Source organism: Eurypyga helias, unplaced genomic scaffold (genome assembly GCF_000690775.1).
Source record: "Eurypyga helias isolate BGI_N326 unplaced genomic scaffold, ASM69077v1 scaffold5946, whole genome shotgun sequence".
Lineage (NCBI taxonomy): Eukaryota > Metazoa > Chordata > Aves > Eurypygiformes > Eurypygidae > Eurypyga > Eurypyga helias.
Window position 1 is genome coordinate 248,893 of NW_010257138.1, and position 23,304 is coordinate 272,196.

Sequence of the window (23,304 nt, forward strand, 5' to 3'; positions counted from 1 at the left end):
CTGCACCCAACTGTCATTTGCAAATTTTACTTTAAGGTGGCGAAAACTTGAGTTTTATTGTGCATAGTGTACTGTTTAAAAGATCATTAACAATTTGCACTGATCACAAAATTATACTTAGCATTTCCCAACCCTTGTCCTTTTGTTATACTGGAGGGAAAGCATTTTGCTTTGGTTTTTCTATGTGTCTTTAAGGAGGAAGAGTACAGGAGTACTTCTCACTTTCCACACAAAATCTCTCCTACCAACAAACTACTGAATTCCAAAAGCTTACACAAGCACTACAGCTGGGTTTCTCAAAGAAGCCAGGAGGGTTTCAGCACCTATACTTAAACAAGACCTGATCTTAGTTTCCTTGAAAAGTTCTGACTTAAAACCTCAGAATGGAAAGTCTGACTTAGAGTAACCATGTACAATATCAGAGACTTCATCTGATGGTTTCAGCGGAGCATGTGGTCTCCATATGGAATTTTATCACCAATTTTATCACTATAAATTATTTAACGTCACTGCACATTAGGTAAAAAAATAATTGTACATCATATATGTAGTGTTTTATTAACATTTGAAGTAGGCTTTGAAGAAGCTATGCTCATAAACAGAATTATAACTCCCCTCAAAAACACTACGCACCTTAAATACATCTCTTGAGCAACAAAGTGGTTAATATTTACTGGTTTAATATTAACGGTTTAATAGTTGAAAAATTAGGTGCATGAGTCTGTCATGGCATTAAAAGCATAAACATCTGAAGAAACTCAGCCCTAAGTATCTGAAAGGGTTGAATGAAAGGGTGTTGAAATACATTAAGCTCTGGACTTACATCACTTTGCAATCCGTAGGCCCACTTGGCCCATGCCACCTTCATGTCAGTAGGCAGAGCTGTGTAGCGATGGAGAGCTGTCTTGTATCCTGTATTTGTGGCCAAATTTTGAGCCTTCTTGGCATGGACGAGGTTAATCATATCCATGGAGACGTGGAACTTATTCTTTGTGTCCTCAAATGCCTTCTTGTACTCCAGATCACTCTGCAACTTTGACATCTGAAGGGAATGAGCCATCTGCGAATCTTCCTCCACAGCTTTTACTCCAATCAGCTTACCCTTCATCCTCTCATAACCTTCCTTATATTTAATCTATGAAGAAAAAAACCAGATCATGAGTAAATGATCTCAGCTGCCAAACTGACAGCTCTACTAGTAGTAAAACAAAGGTCTATCCGTGTTGTGATGTGCTTGGTCCTTGACACAAGCAAGAAAGAAGTCCATTTGCTAAGAGAACAAGGATGCCTTAGAAATGAGTGTTTATAAAGAATAAATCCTTTCTCAATAATAGCATGTTCACAAATAGCTGTAAGAAATTTTTTTCTCTTTTGGTTCTTTCTAGGAAAAACAAAATTTTTTAAGCACTGAGGTCAGAAGGTTCTTCGAGGATTTTTCTGGCAAGGCATAGATGTATTAAGTTACAATGTTTCACTGAAAATTTCCACTTCATTTTGAGTTCTAAAATTCACCCTCGAGTCAAAATGAGAATAGGAAAACACAGTCAGCATGTGGGGAAAAACTCTGAATTGCTCAGAGCAAAGCTTCTGACTAATTATGGAATGCCAATCACCCAGACAACCCCTCGATTGCTCCTTAGGAGAATCAAGTGAGGGTGGTTCAGGGCACTGAGACATACGTGACACATCTCCAACTTTCTGGTAGCAACCTGGACTGTCAGCTGTTCTAAGAATAAAGAAGGCTGATGGAGTCCATACTCACATCACTTGCCAGATCCCTCTTTGCCTTAGCTGTCAAGAATGACAAAGCATCCAGACGAAGCACAAATCCTTTTTCCTTCTGCTTCTCCCAGCTACTCTTGTAGAGTTTCTAAAGAGATGACAATAACACAGTCTCTTTATTACTATCAATATATTCTATTTGTTTTATAGCCACAGTGAAAGCTCTCAAGTAACATCAGAGCAGAGTACACTCCATGCCCAGCAACCATATGTCTAAAGATTCAGATCCTGGTGTCTTTGTTTTACGTACTGTAACTGGCTACTGTGGACACTGTAACCCCATTATCTCACTGGTTCCAGAGACACTGTCAATGTGCCACTCATCTGGAAGCATATGGAAAACACACAGCTCCAAACTCAAAAAGCGACAAGTCTTCTGAACAGCAGATGTGACTAATTTAATTAAGAGCAAGTAATTAAATTGAGATATAAAGTTTTTACATCTAAAAAATGTGGACGTTCTCAGAGAAAGAACCTAACTTTCACCTACAGAACAAGCATTTCAACAGCAGCTGTAACTATGCACAGGAGTGAGGGAATCCAACCTCTCTCTTACACAGTACCTCACTAATATTGGCAGCATTTGTTTTGGCCAGTATGAAGACAGGATCATCTTTGCTGATGGTGTACTGATGGAGAAACTCCTCTTTTCCTGACCTGTAGGCAACCTGTCCACAGAAAGCAAAGCATAGTTAACAAGCAGTACCCCATGTTTAATCTGATTAAAAATCCCCCAAACATTCAAGGATTTGTTTAGGGTTAATTTATTTGGTGTTAGTCTTTAGCATCATGACTGTTTTGCCAAATCTGAATTTAAAAGCTGACCCACGGAGTCACGCTGACCAATTACACACGGTTAAATTTCAGGGAAGCAGAAACAACATATTTATCAGGATACTTTAATTCTTTTTCTTGAAGTTAGCTACTTAACTGGCTAAAAGCTGACATTAATTCATACTGTGTAAGAAAAGTATGCAAGCATGTATTTCATCCAATATTAAACTGCAGCTACTTTTTAGGTGCAATGAAAGTCTTTAACACAGAAATAGTGAATTTTAGGCATGAAATAAAGAACACTAAGCAATTGAGTCTGCAGAGAAAATTTGTGACCTAAATGTAATTGCTGACATAATACTCCAGTGAGGACTAATATTCCAGCTTTAAATAAAAATATCAAGGACCTTTTATGATCTAAGATGGAAACATCTTCATTTCATATCCCAGGGCAACATCAACAGAGAAATGAACTACTCTGCTTCAGAAGCCTATACAGCTGTTGGAGTAGATGTTGAAAAGCTATGGGAAGATGTCCCATTTCACAAAGTGTTAGTTTTCTTACATCTCACTGAAAAGGTAAAAAAAGAAGTGTCCCTACTATAAAGCTCTAAATCCATGGTTACTATTCTGACTTCGATACACATATAGAAAGGCAGCATTGCCCAGTACACAGGAGATAAGTAACGAGAGTCAGACCAGCATTCTCCTCTGATTGAATCTGGCGTCATTTTTGAGACACATAACATTCAACCAAGTAAATGCCAGGTTTTTACTGAAGCAAAGGAGCAAAAAAAGGAAACATGGTAGCTGCCTGAAAAAGGCCAATCAAGAAGTAATAATGCTTCATTCACATAACAACTGAGAAGCTGACAGTATCTTCGGTTCAAGGCAAAACATATTAAACTTAATAATGAAAAAGAAAAAGGTTGGAAAATTCACTAATGTTCCAAAATTAGTTGGTCAGCAATTTTAACAACAGGTCCCCCTTCTTCTGGAAACTTAAAAATGAGTTGCTGTCAGCTAAGTTCTGCCAAGGAGTCCTGAAATTTCCCAGGGTTGCCCAGCCCCAAGGGAATAGGGAGCATTCTGAAGGCTCTAAGCTTGGGAAAATACAGCTATTTTATCATTTTACTGAAAGCACCTTAACAGCAACAGCTGAAGAATGTGTGGTCTAACAAGGCTAATACAGCTTTAAGTAGTCTGACGCAGCCCTCAGTGAAGAGAAACACAGACTCTGGGGTGGATGTTCCGACGGCTGTGCTAATGTCTACCTTGCTTGGAAGCACTGCCTGAGGACCAGCTGGGAATACTGTGTTTTGCCTCCAGCTTGCTTCCTCACTTTTATCACCTCCTGGATAACCAGCTTTCATGCAGATGACATTAATATCTCAGGAATACTCAGGTACCCCCTCATGACTGCATTTCAGTCATACTTGAATCCAGCCTGCACCACCCAGAAGTTTGTCGTGTAGAGGCATCCCTCACTTCTCTTTCTGGTCTTTAACATCATTTCTGAGAAGCCCCACTGGCCTATTTTCATTCTCACTGGGGTTTGATTTTTGCTGTTGTTCTAGTTCAGAGTATTCAACAAGGGAATTCATAAAATAAACTAATAAAACTCCTTAGAAATATATATCAAGAAATTTCATATGGTGAAAGGTTCCATGACTGGATCCTCTTCCACCCCCACCCCAGTGTACATATCACAGGAATGACCACATTAAGAGTAAGCTGCTTGCAAACAGACAAATTCAGTCAAGGACTCACATCACTTTGTAGTTCCTGGCTTTTCTTGGCATGCTTGATCTGAGAACTGTCAGCCACACTGGTGAACTTCAGAGCATCAGCCTTCTGTCTGTACTTTTTCTACATCAAATTAAAGCAGGTTACAGAAAAGTTCCTACAATATTTACCTTCCCTAAAAAATGTAGTGCTTTCAAAAAGTACATGATTGATAGAGCCAAAAGTCCCTTGTAAATTCCCAAGACAGTTTTAGCACAGATACCAACAAAAGAAGCTTCCAAATCCTACTCAGTGCTAGTATTTTCTGTTGGGAGTACCCCAGTGGCGAAGAGGGCAGTGCAAGAGTATGCCAAATACGTTATTGCTGAGGCTGCAAGCATGGCCACTCTTTGGTGCCAGACGTGCTAGCTACTTATCTTACAAGATCTAGGCTGCGTGCCAACCAATGAGTGTCCTTCACAAACTGGGTATGACTGAAGTCAGGACCCATGAGAGCTCAGGAGCTACACAGTCGATATTACTATCTCCTTTTCTTACATCAGCCTTCTCAAGAATTTGCACGCGTTGTTCTAATCATTGAACATACATTACTGAGATATTTTGAAATTATTAAGATATTTCTAAATTATCAATTAAATTAGAATTGGCAATTTCAGTTTCCTGAAAGTAACTCAAATTCAAAATCCTCCTCAACATCTCCCAGTTCTTTTCAAAGCAAAGCACAGCAAAGACACTGCAGTCAAGCCTTTTGGGGAGCAGCAAGGCCTCCACAAGGCTCGGATGTGGGGAAAAAACATCCCGCTCCATTCATCCTCTGATACCAGTAGTTAATAGAAAATCTATTTGAAGGGATAAACTTGCATAGAGGCTAACATTTCTAGTTTGGTAAATGAGACTGTCCTTACTTTCATCCCATCTTACTTTTTGTTTTACATCTGAAACACCAAAGTTAACAGAAAATTTCCATTGACTGCATCAGGCTTTGGATCAGGCCTGTTTTGCATCAATGTCTTTGCCTCAGCCTTTTGCATCACTCAATTTGAGAGCAAGCTAAGCATCTCTTTCTGTCTTTGAGACAGCACAAGGAAATGCAGCACCCTGTTTCAAGACCACAGTATGACAGGGGAGACTAAGCAAACACGTCTTGTATACTTTAGTCAAATTCTTATTCTAACAGTTCAACCATGAAGTGGGACATTCCACCTAGGAAGGGTGTAAATACATCTCTTCATTATCTGGCATTTCAGTAGAGAAATCCTTCTGTTTGAACTGATGAGTGAACAGATCAGTTTACACTGTGTCTTTGCTAGGGGAACACAAAAGTTAAAAAAGCATGCAGCACTTCAAAGGGGTGCTCATCGCTTTATTTTAAGAACCTGGAAGGAAGGGAATCAGATTAAAACCAGCATGTTTTGTCACATTGCATGGAACACAACGTAGTGACATTCTGCAGGGAAATGACAAAATGCCAGGCTCTGTATGGCAATAGAGATCTCTAAAATAATATCCACCAGTCTCCGGTTTAAGTGACTGCCAGCCATCTCTTGACCTTACACAGCACTGGAATGAAAAGGCAGATCATCATTGATTAAATATTTGTGGAAGTGATTATTACTACAGCACACTACAGAAGCAGATGTCAGTCTGTCTCTAGCAAGACACTGGATCTGAGAGTAGCTGTTCTTCTTTTGTTTCTAAGATTCCCCTTGCAGGAGCAGTGAGAGGATGTCAGAGACCCAAGGTATCAGAGAGTGTGATCTCTAGTAACTAACTGACTTCTGTTCCTTTCTCCAGAACTAAGTGGGATTTTACTCTTCTTGTCAAACTTCCCTAATTTATTCTTCTGTCTGTCTAGTTTTCCTAGCACTAGTGAGATGACTCAACTAAGCAGTTGGAGAAGTGTATTTCCATAAGGTTAATGGCAGTACAAAACCATGAATTAATAAAGGGAAAGCAATGAAGAGCAGTACAAGCTGAAGCTGCCAGCAAAGTCGCATCCCTTACTTGCCAAAGAGCAACGAAATTTCAAAACTTGGCGAGCAAATATCTGATTTTCCAGCACTGTTCCTTAAAACTCTATGCACATCATGTAGCATGTACCATTGGAATTTCTGATTCCTTTCGATGCTACTCTGTGAAATGGGCAGGTGAATGAAAAGAGAAGGAAGCACAATTATGGGGACTTCTGCTTCACAAACTTCACAGAAACCAATAATCATATAACAGTAACACATATTTTTAACTTCTAATCCAGGATATCCTAAATGGTATAATACCTAAACAATGTTCATCAGTTCCTCCATTTCTCAGATTTTCTGTATTAGGGATTCCTTACCTATTCCAGTGTGCACAAGCCTTTGAAAAACACAACAGACAGAAGCCTGAGCACTTTGCTTACCTCACTGACCAAATCTCCTGCCTTTTTGGCTTGTTGTATATTCAGACTTCCTTCTGTGATACACCCAGCTCCTTTCATCCACATCAGATCTGCCCTGTATCGAAGCTGTAGAGGGAAATGACATTTACTGGCATGAGGCACACAGGTATGATGTTTGCACGTGAAGATGTGTACCCTTTCCAGTTTCAAAGCCATTTTAAAACGTCGTAATGCAAATCAAACAGCATCCATATGAAACGAGAAATAATGTCAAACTGAAAAAAATCTATAAACACTCATACTGCTTGTAACAGTTAAGCTGAGTATGTATCATCTTACATCACTCTGGAGACCATAGGCCTTCTTTGCCCATTTGGTCTTCATATCTTCTGGAACCACTGTGTATTCATGGAGTCTCTTTCTATAGTCTAGGTCACTAGCAAGTGCCTGGGCCTTCTTAGCATGTCTCAGGTTTACCATATCCATAGGCAGATGGAAATGGGTCTTACTCTCCTCAAAACCTTTTTTGTAGGCAATCTAGAAATAGAAGAAATGAAAATAAGTTGCCTGTACCAGTGTATTGCAACAACAAAACTGTCTTAAATCTCCACTCTTGTTTGGGTCCTTAGGCAGATTAGGCAAGAAACACATATAGAAATCAGTTCCTACAAGGGATGAAGAAAGCAGATGGACGGATGAATTTTGCAGATGGACAGATGAATTTTCCAGGCTCTAGAGACATCTGTAATACAGTACATCTCTCTTTTAGACATACTTCTATCTACTTGCAAATTTTAAGTAGAAGTGTTTATATTGGGGTTTTAATAGGATGTTATTTTCCTTCCCTAAAATAAGGACACCATCAACCCCTACGACAACAAAAATATTGTGCATTCATTGAGGATTAACAGACTGAGGAAGGAAAATGAGTTTTGTTAAACACTTCCAAGAATTTCTTCTAGTGAAAGCAGTTAACAGTGGTAGATCACATATTGTTGCTGAACAACTGATAATTATGAAAAACAGCTTTTGAGTAAGAGAAATAAATAATTTACCTCACTACTCATCTTGGCCACCTGCAGAGAGTGCAAAAGTCTTGAATCTTTGGTTCCAATTGCTTTCCCTTTCGTTTTTTCATATTCTTCTTTATATTTAATCTGTGAAAAAAACAGTTTAAGTCAAAGAATATTTATGATTACCCAAGAGATAAGGAATATGTTTTTCACTGGTGATTTGGATGGTCAAAATTACAAGGGCTTAGTCTGATTTTCACTTTCTCACTTCAGATTTCTCAGGTTTTCTCAGAAATTCCCAAAGGTGACAGGTTGGTTTCACTTATGTTGTCTTTAAGCTCATTCTTTAAGGCTCACTCTTATGAGGTGCATATGCTTATGAAGTTAATTATCTCATTCTTAAAGCAAAAGAAATTAATTATGTAAAACCAAGCAAGGAATTAAAGATTTTGGTTTTTGGAGATGGGATTTCAGAATCACCATTACTGCTGAACACTTTCCAGCTGCAGGAAAAGTTCATTCCTTTTCTGCCTCTCCACAGGTTGAGAGGCAGAGATAAGTTGTTCAAAAAGAGTTTGTCTGCAAATTTTTTTATACACATCTGTTTATATTAAAGAAGCAGACTAAAGAAATACGCATTCTCTTCTCAGTGGATGACAGCAGCATTTTTGAGGCTATAAACAATTCAAAACACTGAATTTTACTATGGGAGGATTGAGACATTGTTATTTTGCAAATTTTGCATCCTTCTGTACACTTTTAGTTAAAAAAATAATTTTCAGAGAGAGTGAAATTTCATAGCAGAGTCTGAGAAAGTTTCCAACTGTTCATTAGCCATATAGAAAGATGAACAGCCAAATGCAGGACTTAAAAATCCAGATGAAGTGCGCTAAGATTTATTTCCCTGTGCTATAGCAACTTATATAAAGAATAATTCCTGGGTAATTAAATATAACATACATCACTGGCAAGATCCCTTGAAGCTTTGGCAGCAAGTAAAGGCAGAGAATCAAGTTTCATTTCAAAGCCCTGTCCCTTGCTCTTCTCCCAGCCTTCTTTATACTTTATCTGAGAAAAAAAAGACAGCAACATGTCACTAACATATAAACACACAAGATCTTCTAATGAACGTGAAGATGACTATGAGCAAAACAGAAGTAGAAATCCGCTCAGTCCACAAACTGGAACGTTCTTAAGTCACAGCTGATCATCATTTTGAGCCAATTAATTAGCCAGTACTGAGTCAAGAATTTTATTCTTGGAGTTTACAAGCACTTTAAATCCCAGAACATGCATGAATAGCTCTCAACTTTCAACAGACAAGGAGGAGGGAAGATTTTTCAAAAGTGCCTGTGGTTATATCTATGTACGCAAATCCTGTAGATCAATAGGAGCTGATCTATAGGGCGGAACAGCTGGTGCTCAGAATCAGACATCACACTGTTCATTTCAGGATTTTTCTTCCTCCTCCCCAACCCCCCCAACCCTGTCAAACTGGAGCTAGTCAGGTCCCATGCACTGAATGCCTATTTGTAGCTGCAGTTCTTTATGTGAGCTGCTGGAGAGCATCTTTCAGTTTGGCTTCATTCAAAAGGAATCCAGCTCATGTGCTCTCAGACCACCTCACAATGTGAAGCAAAGCTCAGTGAAGCAACCCTTATGATCAGATTTGCTTCAAAAGCACACTCATGAGCCACACTATATCACAAACGTAGATGAAATGCATGAGAATGACACGCTTAACTGCTGAAAGTTAATGGAAGTTAAAGTACTAGTTGTTTAAGCTCTTTTTCAAGGTTCCACTTGAAATCCTGTTAAAGCAGGCTCAAGTATGCCTTCACGTATACCATGCACGCACCTAATGAAGTACCCAGGAAGCCCTGATTTCTGGATTTAGCTTTTCATATGGTTATATTTTAGTAGTATGTAACAATGAGCATGGATCCCACCACATTATAGCCACGAAGAGTGTTGCTCCACAGCACTTCACCAGTGCAACTCAAATAAAACTTAGGGGAAGAATACAAGGCATAAATATGCCAGGAAAAACTTGCAGTGATGCCAACTCAAAACCATGAAAAGTTATGAAAATGGCTCAGAAATAACAGTCACACCAGTAATGAGTCTGGAGTCTTTTTCTGGGTTTGCATTTATGTCCCCTGTGGGGCTTTTTACCCTCCAAAACTACCTACAACAATGGAGGCCTGAAAAGTACTTTAAAAATTAAATAAAAATTAAACTTTTCCTGCAAGTGCTTGATTTTAACACCCAGGTCTCTAAGTAAATCACTACATATTGTTGTGAATTATGAATGGTAGCAACAGTGGGCTTGATCCAAGTTCACTGAAATCACTGTGCTTCTGACCATTGACTCCAGTGGGCTTTGAGTTATTAGAAGTGTGCAAATGTTGATTCTTTATACAAATACCACCTCAGAAGCAGTTCATTTTGTGAAGTGAACACTGACTTACTAAACAAATTCAAGTCATCTGAAAAGTTCTTGGAAAAAAGAAGTCCAGCAGTTTCACTGTACTTGAGATTGTATCCTGATCTATTCTGGTTACCACATCTCATGCTGTTTAATAAAGACCAGTGATAAATGCTGCCAGAAACAGTATCATCTTTACATTCATTTTTGTCTATTAACAGCATCATAAATAGTAGTATTTCCACATTGCTTGGCTTACCTCACTGTATAATTCAGCATTGGCTTTTGCCTTGACTAACTGAGGTACATCCTGAGGTAGAGTGTAATTCGTTTTTGTCTTCTCATACTGGGCTCGGTAGCTCAACTGCCATGTATTGAAAAAGCCAACAACAAACTCAGTTAATTTTAACTCACTAAAAATATGACCGTTATACTGATTGACTGCTATTGAATTCCAGGCTATTAGTGCCAGATATTATAGATACACTCATAGGTATGGCTGACATAAATATAAGGGCAATAAGGCAATTATAACTTTTACCTAGGTAACAGGAATTAGAATAATTGTTAACAGAATAGTTACTGATTTTCTAGAAGTAGAAAATATCTGATTAAAAAAACATGCATTAATAAATATACAGAAGGTAAATCCCTAAAAAAGCACACTAATACAACTCATAGACAGAGAAAAATATTAAATCTACTGGTATGCTTGGCACATTTTTGGAAGTCCTAGGTAATAGGAATTAGAATAATTGTTAATATAATAGAATAGTCACTGATTTTCTAACAGTAGAAAATATCTGATTAAAAAACATGCATTAATAAATATACAGAAGGTAAATCCCTAAAAAAGCACACTAATACAACTCATAGACAGAGAAAAATATTAAATCTACTGGTATGCTTGGCACATTTTTGGAAGTGATTTCATTGAATTTGTATTCTTGATTTGGTTTTAAATGTGCTGATGAACTATCAACAATAAAAACAGTTAAGTGCTTCAAATGGTATGAAATAAAATTATCTCATAATTCTAATAAACAATGATGGTTAATCATGACAAAACTTACATCACTGAGCTGCTGTGCATTTATTTTGGCTTGAGCAATTTGTGGAGTGCTGGCAACAGAGCTGTACTTCAGCTTGTCTATGCTTTGCCTGTAGTTTACCTAATTTAAAATAAAATAAAAAACAGATTTTATAAAGGAAGAAATGTCCAGACTGGAAAATGAGAGATTGTGTAGACAAAGTTTTGTTAGCTAGTACTCTTAATAAATCATTACTTAAACCATAATAAATTGAGACGAGGAAAAATGCCAGGATCTCTTGGATGAGATCTGAGCTAAGGCTCTGAAAATTTCCTTGTGTGAGGTGACAGTTTTTATTCCACTTTGAAAATGAACTTCACCCCTTCTCCTCAAAACCACAAATTCTTAAAAAGATGCAGTTTCAGCTGCTCCCCTAAGCATTCCTATCAAACTGATATCCCTGACCATCACTCAGACTATTCTTAGCAGACTTTCTCTATATAGGAACATAGTAATGGCCTATTAAGACGTCTGCCCACTGTAATGCTGTCGAGAGCAAATGAACTCTCTCACACTTCATCTTTACTGAGCTTTAATGGAATAATTAATCACATAATTTCCCTGTGTGGTTAAGAGTTTTGTGTGGATGATGAGTACAAAAAAAGTCATTTTAATGTCAGCAACTGGTAGGATCGGAGCCCACTAAATCCCTAACACATTAACATGGTAGCAGGAATAGGAAGTTATAAAATAAATATCTTAAATCCCCAAATTGTGCAAGATAAAAAAATCATGGACAAGCTTTCTTTCAAACCTGATGCTGCCAAAGGGCTCAGTGCTACACTGCAGGACACAATTACTATTCTCTGTAGGCCTTATTTAATATTCACCGTAGTTAATCACTACGTTGCAAACATTGCAATCACATTGCTTAAAACTAGCTTCTTAAGAACACTTCCTTTCCAGTGAAGTGGAGGATATTTCTAGAGACTTTGAGTAACCAAAACCATTTTAATGGGAACCTTCTTATCTCAGGGAACCTCACCTAAACCTTGTTCTTCCAGCCATAAAGACAAAAACTAGGAAAAAAGGCCTGAATTATCTCACATGTCCAACATGATCAAGGTATTTAGAACAGTTCATTTACTTCTTTACAGAGACAGAGAGAATTTTACTTCCACAGAAATGCATAACTTCTTTTAAACTGAAACTGTGTGTATTTATTGCTACTTGTGATTGCTTAGTGTGTGAGAGAGTTGTATTCTTTAAGAGTTCAAAGTTAGCATGTTCACTATCAGAGAGCAGATGAGCCTTGGGACTGTTTCAAACTATGAGGTGATGATCATGACTAGTGCAACTGAGTCTCTGTGGCCAAGTGATTTACGGGCTCCAAAACCAGATGCTGATTATGAACCGTAGAGCCACAGGTAGTGCTGAAATGTTTAGAGTGGGTAAAACTCATTTCCACATTTTGGACATGAATTCATCCTTCCTTTGAACTCTTTTAAGAATACAACTGTCTCATACACTAAGCAATCAAAGAGTGAACCACTTTTTTAAACCTTTTTCAAAGACAAAGCTGAAATAGGCAATAGTGCATCTTACAGTTGAAGTATATCAAGTACTTCCTCAAAAAAGTTATTGTTCTCAATACTACCTCTTCATGCTACCATCTTTTTCTTGGAATAGGTATTTAGGTCCAGATAAATCTCACATGATGTTAATGGCCTCTCTAAGGCATCTTGTCCCTGATTTCTTGCAAGTTGAACAGAAAGACAGGTTATATACATCTTAGGTAGTCAGAAATGCCTTGCAGAGGTGCTGCTGTCTTCCTGTTAATTTTAAGTAATGCCTGGTGACTGTGCTAAGGCACAGGTTATGTTTTCAATGGTAGGTGAGATCAATCAAGCCTTTAAGGCTTGTGAGAGGTGAAATTATGGTATCCTCTACAGGCTGACACCCTCTATTTATCTGTAGAGCGCATATAACCACAGCACTACACAGATTTCTTCACATTGTTCCACCAGTAACTCAACTCGAGGCACAGAGGACACCTCTCTCACATGGACCACAGACAGTTGATGTGGCCAGTTAGTTGCCCTTTAAAGGGGAAAGCTTGTCTTGAGGGAATTCTCAAAGGATGAGAAGCTTAAGTCTCCCTACCCTTTCAGTGCTTGATACTGCTTTTGAAGCCTCCCAGGATGATGAGACATTTTGCAACACAGACCAGTGATGGGGCAGAACTCACTCATTTCATATAACTCTACAATCTGAGACTGAACTGAAGCCAATGGCAGGAGGTGCCAGCATTTTCTATTCTTCCGAGACCTCTTGACTCCCTGCACCTTTTTTGCTTTAACTTTGTTATCACTAGCTGTTTGCTCCCATGATTAAATCATTTGACACATGCAATCTATCACAATTTCTCCTACAGAGAGAGGATGAGCCATGCAAGTCATAGAAAAAAAAAAAAGCAAAACATAAATTTACATCTTTCAAAGGGACCAACTTCCTTGTTGTCTGATATGAAGGAGTGAGAGTAGCTGGGTAATTGTAGTCAACACCATCATGTTTGTAATCAGATTTATAGGCTATCTGAAACACAGGGAAAACAAACAAAAAAAATCACTTTTTTTTTAAGCTGTCATTTGTTTGAATAATTATCAGTCAAGAGGAAAGGAGAAACAATAATATTAATATTAAATGCAAGAAACAAAGTAAGTTCAGTGTCATGAGTGACAAAGAAAATGAAATTATTTGCATAGTTTAGCCACTAATTGATTCTTTTTCAGCTCCTCAATTAATCCAGTGCCAACAGTGGGAGCATTAACTTAACTTCCACCTATGACACATCTCTTTAATCTTTCTGCTTAGTTCTCAAGCTTCTTACAGATTTGTAAATAATGTACTTGAAGGAATGGTATGTAACAAAATAGCTTCTTGACTAACCCAGTAAATTAAATTGGAATCCAGAAATCTTTATTAAAGTCTGGTTTTTCAGCAAAGGTCTGACCCTGGGGGTGGTGGCAAGCAACCTTCAGCATCCTACTGATGTCAAAGAAAACTGAAGGAGCTCAGTATGTTGCCAGATGACTGAATTTGCTTATTTTAACTTCTTCCACACAGTGAGCTATAAATGAGTACAAAAGGTTTTTCAGAATTTCCCCTCTTCTCAACATATCCATCCTTCAGATCACCAGTACAATATGATCTAAACTTTTCTATCAATTTAATTCTGGAAAAACTTGAAGACAAGAAAGCAACCACCATACAAATGCAATTAAAAAAGACTTACATTGCTTGCCAAGCTGCCAACTTTCATGGCATGTAGCATTCGCTTGTCCATGCCCATACCTACATAATGACCTTTCATCTGGTTCTGGTAGGTTTCTTTGTATTTTAGCTGTAAAAAACCAAACAAACAAAACAACAATAAAACACCTCTGAGAAAACACATTTGTTTTTCTATGAGTTTCCATACGTTACAGCAGTGAGAGAAGTTATTACAGTTGTGGTCTACTTGTGTTGCACCACTACACCACTACAAAAACTCATGAGTATAAAACAACCTTGGTACTTTAAAAAAATAACACCAAACCCCTCTGTGAGTCTTCTATTTTACAAGATGTCATTTACATATTCTTCAGATCACCTGGATGCCACATAAAGGAGATGCTTCTGCCTTCTACTGCTGCATATTATTTCACCAGAAATAAATATTAGAGCAAAGTTGCATGGAAGCATTATTTGTACATTAACAAATTAACAGATAATCCTTTACCCAAACTGGACTGCCGTGGTGCAGCTATAAACCAAGCCCAGAGTAGGGAATTTGACAACAAGATAAATTAACCACTCCACCACCTTATCTATATGGCAAAAGATTACTCCTCCTGGATTTCAAAGAATAGTAGCAAGCAGTATAAAGCAAAATCATACTTCAGTATCAGGAGATACAAGCAGTATATTTATTACTTTCACACAGTAAACGTTTATTTCTGAGATTAACTCTAGTAAGGTATCTTCTGCCTATCTTTCCAGTCAGGAAATGGACATACACAATGAAATAAGTAATAATTATGATAAATTACAACTGAGAGCTACTTGTCTAGATTAACAGCCCATTGTAAGTAACTTCTCTTCCATACATCATAATAGCTCTTTTCATAAGCCTGTATAGAATGACTCCCAGTTATCCATCAGGACAGACTAGGATAGGTGTTGTACAGACATGGGTTAAAATCAGTTACAATCAAATTCCCACCCCATGCCTATCTGAAACACACAGATGCCTTGTGATTCCAGCAGCTACCAGGTCAAGCAAGCCATACATGGGGTACTGAAAACTTACATCACTGGTGAATTTTGCGATCTTGCTCACATTCTTGAACTGTGGAGTATCACAGTAGTTCATGCTGTAGCCGCTGTTGTTCCCGAGATCCTTCTTATACTCCACCTTAGTGTAAAAAATGCACAAGGGAAAAATATGCTAAAACGTTAACCTGCTCTGTCAAGTTCCTCCACACTCTTTTTATTAGGCAGACCCACTCTTCAGAGATTTTATTAATGAGGATGAGGAAAATTATTAACAAAAACAAGGATCTACAGAAAAATTTTAATGTGACTGTGGAAAACGAGTGTTTTTCGACAGAAAGGACTGAACAGGGGGCAGTTTACCAGCAGATTCAGATTAAGTTTAAATACAGAATTGGTTTAATATTTTCATTAAGTACCTTTGCTCTGGAGTACGAATGTTGGGAGTGATACTAAAAGGGTTAATAGAAATAGAATCAAATTCAGCAATGTAAAGGTTTGTATAAATAGGGAGGAATCATAAAAATTTCAGCTGTAAGAGCTCATCACCTGGATAGGCTGACAAAACTGCTCATATGTAGGCAGACGACAGAAAGATGGTGAGATGCCAAAGTAACACAGCCATGAAAAAAGGAAATGGCAGGAGACTTGCTCCAAGGCAGAAGCAAGAGGAAACTTTTGAGCAGGCACTGGGAAGCGCACGTGCTATGTACCAGGTTCCAGCAATACCTCATCAAGAACTTATGTACTCTTACATTCATTCCTCTTTAAGGAACATGCACTTAGCCTGTAACAGCTGTAGTGAAAGACTGTGAGAGATGAGAAGAATTCAGCTTGCTTAGTCTAAGAAATCAAAGGCAGAGAGAAGGAAATCATATCCATCTGTAAACAACTCAGAAAGGTAATCATGCAGGGAGAAGAACTTTTTAAACTAAAGGGCAATGTTGGCACAAAACACAATAGTAATAAGGTGGACAGGAATAAATGTAGGTTAGAATTTAGAAGAAGAGGGTTATATGATACTGTGCCGAAACAGCAGGAGCCAGGAATCATTGGCCCAGGAGGGCCCTTCCAGTCCTACTTCCAGGGGGTTTTCATTATTGAAGGTTTTATACTTTGACATCTCAAGAGTATAAGTTTTTAAACTGCCATGGGGAAGCTCTAGAAACTCACATTTATTAATAGCTGATATGACACTATAAATAAATTAATACTTCAGAATCTACTGAGAATTCCCTAGCAATCTTCGCTTGCCAAGCAGAAGAATGAATTATCAGTAACTCACAGTCTTTCACATGATGGAAGAAAACAGAAACTACATTAACAGCATGGTAAAAATTTTGGCTCTGTTGATGTTATTTTTTAATTATCGGTAGAACCTTCTTTGTAGCACTCTAAGGTACACACCCAGGACGTCCTCCAGCATTTATGATTAGAACATCACAGCACATTAAGAGCACAATTGTTGGGGATTTTTTTAGATTTCTATTCTTCATTTGGCCAGAATCAGAATTACTCTTCTGAGGTTAATTTCCCTTACTTTCAAAACAGATCATTGGAAGCGCCAGATAACAGCACGTGAAGATCTGTTCTTGCACCTTTCTCTCTGGTTACTGTGCTACACACAGATCACTTTTTGTTACGTACGGGGCCATAAGAACAACAGCTTTTTACATTTGTAGTCCTTACCTATTAGACACAAATGTTTTTATGAGCTGCTCTCAAACTTGTTAACAGATCGATTCAACCCCTTACCTCACTGACAAGCTTGTTAACACTTTGGGCTTGTTTGAGGACTAAGTTGTCTTCAGCCGTTAGGGAGTGAAAGTGAGCTGCACCTTTCATCTTCGAAAGATCTTTCTTGTATTTTATCTGAAAAGTAGAGAAAATTATAAAATAGATGTCTACTTTTTACCCCTTGCTGTTCAGACTGGCTTCATGAGCTGGGATAAAATTTTTCCTATTCTTGCTTTGATAAGTAAATAGAACTTGCTAAGTTGAAACACTGCAAGTTATTCCTTCCTGAAATAAAACATATATAAAATCACAGCCCTAGAAGTCCCTGCCAAGCCACTTGACTAGACAGCATTTTTTTTAATCCATTTTTTACATAGATTGAACAGCTCTGGTTGTTGTTCATGCCTTGAACAGATAACCAGCAGATTCTTGGCTAGTGACTAACTGGAGCTTGTATGATCTTCTATTACTGAAGTTAATTCTCAGTACTTTAATTTTAGATTCATAGTCAGAGAATTACAGATAGTCATCAAGTGCTCTTTGAACTTTTCCTTTTGTAGAAACCAGCTTTTTGAGAAAGCTGTATCTTTTTGCACTTAAAATATTATAAGAAAACTATATTTCTCTACTAAATCAATACTGGAATAAGGGATCTTTTAATTTAATTTTGACATCAGGTTATTGACTTCAATTGAGCTAGGATAGGTGAAGAGATATAATACTTATATGTGCCATCTGCCAAACTCTGTCCAGCAAAAATCCTGTTGGGAATATACTCCAGTATTTCTTGCATATAAGGAGATGTTTATATTTCTTATGTTACTGCTTTAAAAATCAGATTCATAATACACAAAATAACATTATCTGTAATGTGCTGAAGTGCAAAGTATTTTCTTATTTTATTTTCCAAGTCTGCACACAGTTTCTCAGGCTTTAAATACATAAAGCAGCTCGATAAGTACTCTAGTGTGTTAAGGTTACTGCCATGAACCAACCCTTCTCCTTGCTCCAGGTATTATAAAATAATAAGGAAACAACTGACCATTAGCATTTTGAAAACCTATGAAACTGCCATCTTTATATGGAAAGGTTAAATATTTCATGTTTAAACAAGGGATCACTTAGTTTGGCATCAAAATAGGGATTGGTCACAGAAGGTTTCAGGGTTTTTATATTCTCTCAGCCATAAGCTCAGGTAACAGAATATGACTGACGGTTTCACCTCAATTTACTGCTAGTGTCTCGTCCAGGCTAGTACAAGCTGAAATACTCAACTGCCCGTTAAGTCCCCAGAAAAAACTGAGCCAATCAGCTCAGATAGCCCCACGGGGGACAGGTCTCCACACTACAAAGGCTGTCACTCGCAGGAAGGCTTCACAGCAGCCACAGGGCAGTGACCTACAGACTGACCCATTTTTTGTCACTACTAGAAATGGTCTTCTCAAATAAGACTGAGGTTCTTCAATAAATGGCCTGCATGGAAAAATCACATATCACCACCGTTTTTTCCAATTCTTCAGCTTACCACCAAAAACTAAAAATCCCCAGCCTAGAAATAGGCTCAGTCCTGTGAAGTGACAGTGTTGTACTCTATGGTTTCTTTTCCTCCATATGACATGCTTTGTGCTGGAGGCATGATACATCAAAATATCAAAACCAGTTCAGCTCATTCATCCTCCATTTATTCACTACTGGGAATACCACAGTAGACCACAGGATGATTAAGGCAGTTGAAGGTTTCATTAATAATACAGGTGCAGATTTGCCAGGAGGGTTAACCTAACAGTAGGGATCCCCATTAGTTGCTACATCCATCTCCTCCCTCATGCAAGCTGGAGCTATGTCCCCTTCCATTAATGGATATTATTAATCCCCTGAGCCATCCAGTCCCTGCAATGCAGTGAAATGTCATTGTTGTTTACTTCTCAAGTGTAATTTTAGCATTCTCCTCCCAGGCACTGCTCTGACAAACTGCTGTTTTTAATTGTTTATGAGTTGTATTGATTCAGGTTTCATACTTACATCACTTGCCAATTCATTTGCTTTCTTGGCATTTTGATAAGCTGGAGTGATCATAGCAGGAAAGCTTCCTTTCCCTCTGCGTTCTTCATACTCATCCATATAATCCTGAAGAAAATTCAGAGTGTTTACTCATCATACATGAGCAGGTGGGGCCATAGATGATTTAACAAAGCCCCACAGTTCTCGTTAGTAGGGAAGTTCATTGCTTCATTTTATACTTTTAATGAAAAAAGAGAATAAAATGACCAATTGTAAGAATAAAATCACCCATTCAATTAACTGTGCCTGTAAAATTACTTGTGCTGCATTGCAAGAGAAATTTAGGTAGCAATTGGCTGTGGTCAAGACAGCATTCAAGTATACAATGGTATAAAACCTTTTAATCTCACCTCAGTTCTTACAGAGATGATATCTGCTACCCCCTCTCTCTGTCACTATGTTTCCCTGGAAAACTATAAAAATATCTAATAGTTTGGGCAGCCAGGAGATTTGCTTAAAATTCCCAAGTTTAGCATACGTTCAATCTTCCTCTTTGACGTGACAGAATTCTCTCAATCTCTCCATGGCCATTTTTCACATCATAACTGACCAAAAATAATATTTCTCTAGTTAAGTGTTATATTTTGAATAGGGATTCATTAATGAAGCAGAAATATCTAGACATTAACGTGGTATATTTCTAGGGAACGAAATCACAACATTCCATTTGCTTGATTTAAAAAACAATTGTTGCAGAATTAATAGTCTTAAATCTGTCTATAGATAAGTTTATGTGTAACTGCTTGACAATTTGAAAAACTTTTTTATAATTTAATAACAAAATACTGGAGCTATTTTAAAAATGGTAATACACAATGACCATCCCAAAGCTTTCTATGGCAAAATCTGGGAAGAGTATGGTAAGTATACGGACAAGTAAAATATAGCGTAATGTGTCTTTTCTGTAGTATTTTGTAAATCCTTTGTAGTAAAGAGTCAGTTTAAGTGAAAAAAAGCATGTGTGGCAAGTCAAGAGTGTAATGAAGAACCAAATAGGAAGGACTATAAAAATTTGGGTTCTCTCTCTTGTGACATCTCGGTACAAAACAATCCATTGTAGGTCATTTTGTGCACCATCAATGTCACATGGTAAGATAGGTCATATCATAAGTTTGTGAACAATATAATGTAATTATAGTTATTCCTGCTAAATTATTCTATAAACAGGCATAGAAAATACAAAATATCCTTGACTAATCAGCTGAGTTAGTTTCTTAAAATGCCATTCATAAGCCTGAATTCTTCAGACTAACTTGCCAGATTAACTTTTCTCCTAACTTTCTTAGATACATTTTTCTATCATTTCTAATATTTCTCCTATTACAAAACAGTATTTTCATAGTTCCAGATAATTTATTTTAGCCACTTCTAAGATTTGTAAACATGAATGTAACAGATGTTCAGTACACAGGAATTTTACAGTATGATTCCTTAAATTGTCTCATGTTATATATATATATATGAATGATGTACCCTCATGATCTCCAGAGTTAGAAATCTAATCCATTTACCCACGTTAAGTCACACTTCACTCAGATAGTTCCATTAATTTCAGTGGCTCTATTTTATTTGAATAAAAATATCAGAATCCAATCTGTGAAGATTAAAACTCAAATTAAATTTGAAGTCTGTGACTGAAGTTTCAAAGATACTTTCAAAGAAAGAAAACTTAAATTAATTCTAAAGATAGAAGCATTCTGATGCTTGAAAATGCAATTAGCGCTTTTTCAAATTCATTTTATTTGTTTATTCTTACTAAAACTTGTAGTAGTTCAAAAGACAGAAACTAATTGAAGGCTTCATTGCTGCATATTCTAAACTCATATTCTTCAAGAATGGTTTGCTTTTCACACATTACAAGATGTAGGTTTGGTCAGAAGAAGTGAAGACACGTAAAATATCGAATGTCTTTGGACAATATATTCCTTGTTCCTTCATTTCTCCACAGTACATGGGTCTCATGAGGAACTAGGATTCACATATTCACAATTTCACAGATTCTCAGATTCACAAAGTGGAAGGGACCTCTCTTCGATTTCTCCTCACCCAGCTCTCCAGCCTGTCCTGGTCACGCTGCATGGCAGCACGGCCTTCTGGCGTGGCAGCCACTCCTTCCAGTTTAGTATTGCCAGCAAACTTGCTGAGAGTACACTCTATCCCTTCCTCCAGGTCACTGATGAATATATTGAATAGGGCTGGACCCAGCACTGACCCCTGGGGGATGCCACTAGCCACAGGCCTCCAGCTAGACTGCCTCATTGACCACAACTCTGAGCTTTTTCCTGCAGCCAGGATGAAAAACCCAAGACTAATCACATAGTTGTGTTCATACAAAACCATTATTCAATTCCTTTCAAATTCCCTTTAGCTGTATTCAGATCTATTTAGCTGTACTATTTCCCTAATTTAATTGGAATAGAACTTTGGATGCATTTTGGAGACCACAAAAGTATTTGCATTCCCTCAAAAATGAAACAAAAGCAAATCGAATGCCACAGGCCAAAGCAGAACTAAAGCCTATTTGGTTCCACAAATACAGAATTACAACTTGTGAAACTTACAATACCGCTTTTGAAGAACAGCTGAAATCTAAGAGATCATGTATGATCTTCAGTGCCAATTACACATACTTATTGCTGCAAATCTAAGATTTCTAAAAATACTGGCAGGGAAAAGATGCTCAACTATCTACAAACATTCTAGCACTTCACAGCCCTTTCACTTCTTCTCCTAACTGAATTTACATTTTCTTTCTCAAGGAAAGGGAAAATTTCTACAAGTAAGCACATTTCAGTGTGATAGGTAACAACACCACAACAGAAACGTAGAGTTCACACATGCATATAGATAAAATATGCCAAGGTAAGGCTTCTCTTTTGGAATGACTCTACAATAAGGATCATGCAGTTACAGTGCATGCACCTTGTAGTCTTATCTTGTAAGTGCCAGTGCCAAATATATCACACAATCAGAGCATGGTACCCTTGCACACTATCTTTTCCTTTGAGACCTTGCTTTCTCCTACAGGAAAGCAAAGTGCAAATAGGTCTCACTGTAGTTTCTAAAGTCTTGAGCAACCAGCTGCAGTAATGATGAACATCAGCATGGGTATCTCTTGGATGTTTCATACCTGGCCATACTGAGCTACATTTTCTCTTTCAAAAGTAACGTCTGTTCCAGCTGTATGGCTGGCTTTTCCCTTGATCTCTTTTTCATATCTTTGATGGTACTTTACCTAACAGGAAAAAAGAAAAGCATAATTGGGATGAGTTTAGTCTGGTACACAGATGCTGCATAATAAATAATAATCAATGACACTCACACGTTGACAATACAAGATAGTCAAAGTTCCCATTGCCACCAACCTACAGAAGTCAAATATGCCACTTGAAGACACAAAAAACAAAAACAGAGGTGTGCTTTTTAATAATGCACTAGGAACATGGGACTTGCCATTTCAACCCAGACCATTAGTTCAGTGTGTTCAGAAGCCCCTGCTTGTCAGTGGCTAATCCCTGATGCTCCAGCAGGTTAAAAAAACAGAATGTAAATTCACTGTTACCACAGAGCATTTTATTTACCACAGGGACTTATGAATGCCATTAATAAATGGGCTTATTGCTGAAAGATGCTGATATCCCCAGTGATCAAGGAAATTTTAGGCAATCAAAGTTTAGACCAAGATTTGCACTACCTTTGCTGAAGTCAAAATAATGCCTATAACCTGATGCTCCCCTTTAATCACCATGTGTGTTTGCTGACACAAATGAAGGGTTTTCCACAGATCAAAGGCAAACAAAAACATTTAAATGTTTTAGAGTCAGTTGCTTTTGCCTTCAAAATTACAGATCTCTTCTTACTTTCTTCAATGACTCTTAGTAATGTTTTAAATTCACCTCCACTGAGCTAGCACAATAGGTTATCTTATCCAACAAAACCAGCTTTCTTTTCAGTCTCCAATGACAAAGCACAATTAATTCTACTTTTTGAAGCAATGTCCCATTACAATGTTTTTTAAAGAATATAGAGGTTGGTTTGCTA

The 23,304-nt window shown here is 37.6% G+C and overlaps 1 protein-coding gene across 1 annotated transcript in view; it reads right to left on the reverse strand.

The window, feature by feature from the left end:
• Window positions 1-23,304, reverse strand: part of NRAP (nebulin-related anchoring protein) — a 51,714-nt gene that overhangs the window by 20,206 nt on the left and 8,204 nt on the right. The window contains exons 9-24 of the mRNA XM_010153892.1: window positions 22,394-22,498; window positions 19,225-19,329; window positions 17,221-17,337; window positions 15,503-15,607; window positions 14,447-14,554; window positions 13,642-13,746; window positions 11,194-11,292; window positions 10,380-10,484; window positions 8,653-8,760; window positions 7,735-7,836; window positions 7,019-7,216; window positions 6,701-6,805; window positions 4,327-4,425; window positions 2,346-2,450; window positions 1,763-1,870; window positions 824-1,135 (exon numbers count right to left, since the gene is read on the reverse strand). Coding sequence (XP_010152194.1) covers window positions 824-1,135; window positions 1,763-1,870; window positions 2,346-2,450; window positions 4,327-4,425; window positions 6,701-6,805; window positions 7,019-7,216; window positions 7,735-7,836; window positions 8,653-8,760; window positions 10,380-10,484; window positions 11,194-11,292; window positions 13,642-13,746; window positions 14,447-14,554; window positions 15,503-15,607; window positions 17,221-17,337; window positions 19,225-19,329; window positions 22,394-22,498 — 1,986 coding nt within the window. The remainder of the gene's footprint in view (window positions 1-823; window positions 1,136-1,762; window positions 1,871-2,345; window positions 2,451-4,326; window positions 4,426-6,700; window positions 6,806-7,018; window positions 7,217-7,734; window positions 7,837-8,652; window positions 8,761-10,379; window positions 10,485-11,193; window positions 11,293-13,641; window positions 13,747-14,446; window positions 14,555-15,502; window positions 15,608-17,220; window positions 17,338-19,224; window positions 19,330-22,393; window positions 22,499-23,304) is intronic.